General features: G+C 35.7%; 1 protein-coding gene across 1 annotated transcript; it reads right to left on the bottom strand.

Annotated features, from left to right (window-relative positions):
- Nucleotides 1-2,052: 2,052 nt before the first annotated feature.
- Nucleotides 2,053-5,467, bottom strand: LOC112767394 (CBL-interacting serine/threonine-protein kinase 11). The gene is made up of 3 exons (XM_025813255.3): nucleotides 4,541-5,467; nucleotides 4,069-4,428; nucleotides 2,053-3,366 (listed from the first exon to the last, which is right to left on the bottom strand). The coding sequence occupies exons 1-3, from the start codon at nucleotides 4,721-4,723 to the stop codon at nucleotides 2,539-2,541; spliced, it is 1,371 nt and encodes a 456-aa protein (XP_025669040.1). The 5' UTR covers nucleotides 4,724-5,467; the 3' UTR covers nucleotides 2,053-2,538.
- Between the last annotated feature and the right edge of the window lie 446 nt (nucleotides 5,468-5,913).

The following is a 5,913-nucleotide window of genomic DNA, read 5'->3' as shown; positions in this document are numbered from 1 at the left end:
TTTAAAAAACTTATATCTATATTTGAAAAATGTATTTATTTATATATGATATCTTTAGAGTAAAATATGAAAATATACTTTAAAAAAAAATAGAGTTGAAGAACTCATATTTAAACATATTCCCACACCAACCATGTTTTGTGTGTGATAATGCACAATCTGTCCGAAATTATGATGACAGCTAACAAGAAACACAATAAGCTGGTTATGTGATGCAATAGGAGGAACATATGCAAGTATACACTTGATTTGCCACGGTTTTTTGCCACATTATGTCTATAATTAAATTCAACGGTTGGTAGATGGCTGGTTAATTTGATTTGTAAGAATGCGGTGGTATCGAAATCCCGGAAGGAAAACATAATTGGATTTATTTTATTTTGGTTCAAATATACTGTTTGCGTTATTTTTAAATTTTGAAATGTGTAATTTGGCATTTTTCAAAACATGCTTTATAACGTTTATTTTTATTCCAAAATCTCCTGCACTTGATATGCTAAGTTATGAAAATTATCCCTTAATAAAAACTTATGCATTTCTTATATTGTAAAGGTGTTGAAGTTGTCAAAACTTCCTTGTTATAAGGAAATTTAGTTGCTCGTTCTCTAGCTAAATTTGTCCTTAGTTAAACTTGTCCTTACCATGTTAAAATACAGTATAGGTGAAAAAAGTTCCAACAGATATGTGTAACTTAATCCATTTAAACATTCTAGATTTTTTTTCTAAATTAAATATCATATTCTGCTTTCAAAAGAAAATGTATATTTTATAAAATGTATTTTCCCAACAAAAAAAGACAACCACCATATTTGACATATTAACTGGTCACGATTTAGATTTTTTATATAAGTTTTATGTAACTGAGATCTATTAGAGTTTTTAGAAATTTAATTGATGTTCTCCAACATCTTCAAAACGACAACAATAACAAGATTAATTTGGAAAATTTAGAGCTCTAGGAACAACAAAAAGTTTGTTTAAATTTTAATAGGTATCAATCATATAGAATCTAGGCAAGAAACCCAAATCGTAGCAAGTTAAATGATTTCTCAACAAGGGTGGTTTGGGCAGCGTATTCCGCAGTGAAATACGACAGTGTAATGGACGAATATTCCAATATGGTGAAGGAGCCAAAAAGAGGGAGAGACAAAAAAAGAGAGAATTGATGCTCAATGTTAAAACTCACACTTGATGAGGAGATTGTTAAGGTTGTAAATGTGAAGAAGTTAATAAATTAACTGCAAATAAAAAAAGGAAGAGTAACAAATTTATAAGATAGAGACTCCATTAACTTGATATTTTAAAGTTTTGAGTTGAATATAGCGTTTTCATTTTATGATCTCTTACTTAATTCCTTTCTAAAATTTCTCCAATAATAATCGAGAGCTCCGCACAGTGCCCAATAGGTTTGGCATGTAAGACTCGATCACATATACCCCATGAATTATTGCCATGAAATCTGCATGGCTGTTAACCAAACATAGGGAGAGAATGCTACAGCACAGTGCATGCATGTAAAGCTTGATTTATTTATCTTGTGTTACAACTTTTGGACCTTTCCTTGTACCATATACAAAACACCTAAAGCAAAAGACAAATAATATAACTGCTACTACATGTGAACCTCTTATCCTCTGCAAGCAACACTAGAGTTTGACAGAACCATAAGGAGATACAAAAAAATTATTGAAATCAGAGATAGAGTTCAAGAGTGTGTTCTTCAAGAATAAAATTTTTGTATAGTCCTTGTATTTGAGTTCCAAAATCAAGCACTGCCTTAATCACATGGTGCCTATAAATTTTGTGCCTAAATTGTCCAAACGTGAGTGTTAATTGATGGAACCCACTCTTCTATAAAGTTGAATCATATGTATTTTATAGATACCATAAAACACACCTTAATCATAAACTACTAGTATTCAGTATACTTTATCCCAAACTCACTTTATTAGACTCCTTTGGCATATAAAAGATTTGGAAAAACAAGGCATAAAATTGCCAACAATTGAGAAAAACAAGAAGAAAAGGCAAGCTATATAAATAGAGTAATAATTATTCTAATTTTTGCTTTCCATTATGAGGGAAGCCAGACAATTGTCTGATATATAAACAATACAGTAAGACACCCTTAATTTATTTTCAACATTTACAGAGAGGGAAAGAAAAATGTAAAGAAGAAGCATAAATATTCATCATCATCATCATCATTGCTGGAGTCTCCACCAATCCTCCAATCAACATCATCCTACAGTTCAAACATTGGCAATATCCATGGCTGCCAAAACTACACCATGACCCACCATGATTACTGCGTTGGGTCTCTCAACAGCAACACCACCATTGGCAGTAATAATCCCATGTGTGCCAGAACTACAACATGACCCACCAAAATGTACATTTTGGATACAATAACAATAATAAACAACAAATATTTCAACCTATATATATATGTATATATATATCTTTGTTTTTCCAACAAAAGACTTTTTAAAAAAAAAAGGGAAAGAAAATGGATTAAAAGAAAGGGGCTGAATAAGATCAGACACTAGCAACTTGCTCAGACTCGGAAATCTCCGATTGAGTCTCTGCTGAATCAGAAATGCTATCACTTTCTGTGGTAGCATTACTTAACAGCTTAGGTGTCAGTTTGTTCCTCCACATATCCCTAAATCCGAAAAGATCCCCGGTTTTCCTCGTTGCCTCCACCACAACCAGGTTGGCAGTTACCCGGCAAACCTCCACCACAAGTCCGAAATTACTATTTTGCCCCTCTAGCTCCACACCACATTCTTTCAACCCTCTTACTATAAGCCCCTCTGCCACAGCCACCTCCTCCACCCTAGCCAAAACCGCCTCAACTGAACCGTTGAGCATGAGCCTCTCGGTGTCCTCTGCGGCCGCTGATGTGGAGGCGCCACCACCAACAAACAATCCAGAAAGATTCAAACCAGAAGAGAATGAGATTATATCAAAAGCATTCAATTCCTTCACCTTGTCCTCAGACCCAAGATTCCAATCCTCATGAAACTTGATCTCCTTGTAGCCTTTTCTAAACCAAGGGTCCCTGGTGATCTCATCAACGGTGAACCTTGTCTCGGGGTTGATGTCAAGAACCCTTGAAAGGAACCGTCGTAGATCCGGCGACATCCACCGTGGACACCGGTACTCCCCCTTGTAGATCTTCTTGTACATCACCATCAAGTTTGGATCATTGAAAGGTAGGTACCCTGCTGCAAGAACAAAGAGAATCACCCCACAAGACCATACATCAACCTTTGCACCGTCGTAGCCCTTCTTTGCCAGAATCTCCGGTGCCACGTAAGCCGGAGTGCCACACAACGTGTGCAACAACCCATCAAACCTCACCTGCAAAAAGGATAGATGACCGATTATTAATTAGGCATGTTCGATCATTCAATTGTAAACCACTATTATTTGACGTGTATCATTCAAAATTCCTAGGAATCATAATCGAAAATTGGACCTACTCTTAATAAAGGTTTACCTATCATCATAGGAGAGAGATCATTAATTGTTTTAGAGCAAGAAAGATTGGTGTTCCAGAAAATATTAATTCAACTAGTCATTATTATTGTTCCCGTACATTATCCTCAATATAAATTACTAAATTAATGTGCAAGCCATGATTTTAAACTCTGCAACCAAGATTACGGCATTGATGTTACAATTTTCTAGCCCTTTACAACAATTACAGCAGCATCAACTGCAAATTTTACTGCAGCTAGAATTGCAACCACAAATCCAAACCACAAATTTCTTCAATAAACCATTTAATTTTGTAACAAATTAATTAAATTCATAAATTTAGAAGCAATCCTCCAGCACCATTGATTACCCTAAACACAGGACTCTAAAATCCACCATCTATCACATTAATTACTCTGAACTCTAATTTGAGCTCTAGCATTTCAGTTCATTACGGTAAGAATTTTGACAGAAATTTTTTTGTTCAAATTCGTTATGAAAAATCAAATTCTCCAACAATTTAACTGAACAAAAAGAACATAATGATGCTGTAAATGCAAATTACAGTATTTTGGGGCTGACCTGGTCTTTGACGGCACTGAGTCCAAAATCGGAGACCTTGAGATTCCCATTCTCATCAAGCAAGAGATTCTCCGGCTTCAAATCACGGTGGAAAACGCCGCGCGAGTGGCAGTACCCTACGGCGGAGATAAGCTGCTGGAAATACTTGCGGGCGAGATCCTCGCTGAACCTCCCTTTCGAAACCTTAGCAAATAACTCACCGCCTTTAACGAACTCCAACACGAAATAGATCTTGGTCTTCGTCGCCAGCACCTCGTGCAGCTTCACGATGTTCGGGTGGTTGAGCTTGCTCATGATCGAAACCTCGCGCTTCACGTTCGAAACCAGCGACGTTCCCATTATCTTCTTCTTGCTTATCACCTACGCATTCCACAAATTCAAATACGTATTTTAACGAATTCGATCACATTGAAGAATTCAATTCAAAATTCAGAAGTTTCTGCAAATCATTCCTTAATTATTAGTTATTTACCTTTATCGCCACGCTCTGCATCGTTTTCACGTTCCGCGCGTAGTAAACCTTCGCGAACGCGCCGCATCCTAGGAGTCTTCCTAGCTCGTATTTTCCAAATAAGGCGGAGGTGGTGACGGTGGATGTGGAGGTGTTACTAGTTGCCGACGCCGCATGCGGCGGCGCCTGTTCGATCTCTGGCATCGTGATTTTTGACACCAGAGACCGAACCTTCTTTTTTTTGTTTTTTTCTTTTTTTCGATCTAAAAGCTATGAAAGAATAAATAGTTGAGAAGGAGAGAATTTGATGTTGTGATTGGTGTTTTTGAATTCGCTCGTAAAAAAGATTTTGATTTATTGCGGAATATGGTGTTTTCGTTTATTTTTCTTGTTTTGTGGGTTCTCATTCCGTTATTTTGTGCGGAAACACAGGATGTTCGGAATTGCACGGCGCTTGTTTTCTTTATTATTTTATGGTTGTTTCCGTATTTATATTTTTCTAAAATTTGCTTTCAGGACAAAGGTTTCCTATGCTTTTGCGTTTTGTTTTCCCGAAAAAATTAAAATTGCATCTCTCCTCCCTAATAAAAGATAGAGAAGAGTAGTTATTTGTATCTCAATTCTCAAATTCTCAAGCTGTATCTGGATCCCGAAAAGGAAAATATTTAAAATTAAATTTGTCAGCAATTAATTAATATTTTAAATTTTAAATTTATCTTTTATTATTTGTATTTATTCATTATTTTGTTGGATAATTATTGTATTAAATAAGATTAGTTCTTTAAAAAACTGATGAGAAAATTAATGTTGTTTTCGAAAAAATTATTTAGTATATAACAGAAAATTCTCACTTTTAAATATAAAAAAAAATTTAGTTTATTGAAGATAAAAAAGGGTTCGTTTCCGTGTTTTTGGGCTACGCGGGTATATAGTTGGGAGTTGAATTGACGAAAGCTAAGTAACTGCAGCTTTGTTTTGAAAGCGGAAAGAGTAGTCACGCTGTTTTTTATTACTTTTCTTTTTTTAGGTATATTGAGAGGTAATTATAATTGGCCATACACATGTTGCATTGTGATTAGAAGATTTTTTTTTTTGGTTTCCCACGGTATCCCCCAACCCGACAGGTCAAGGACTATTCCGTCGCGGTACTGAGCTCCATTTAAGGGTTTGCCGCTGGCCAATGGGTTGCTGCATGCACAAGGCAGGATTCGAACCCCCGACATTTGCTTAAGCGGACTAGTGAGCTAACCACTAGACCAACCCAACTTGGTTCATTGTGATTAGAAGATATAGTTGATAAGTTGAATATAATTTAGTAATTAAAAATGACACGTCGGTGCCGACTTGAGCCGTCTCTTTTATGAAATAAAATAGACTTAATTTTTTCAATTTAC

The sequence above is a fragment of the Arachis hypogaea genome, chromosome 17 (assembly GCF_003086295.3).
Source record: "Arachis hypogaea cultivar Tifrunner chromosome 17, arahy.Tifrunner.gnm2.J5K5, whole genome shotgun sequence".
Classification (NCBI taxonomy): Eukaryota; Viridiplantae; Streptophyta; class Magnoliopsida; order Fabales; family Fabaceae; genus Arachis; species Arachis hypogaea.
The sequence above is the reverse complement of the archived record's forward strand: the minus strand, read 5'-3'. Positions and strand labels throughout refer to the sequence as shown.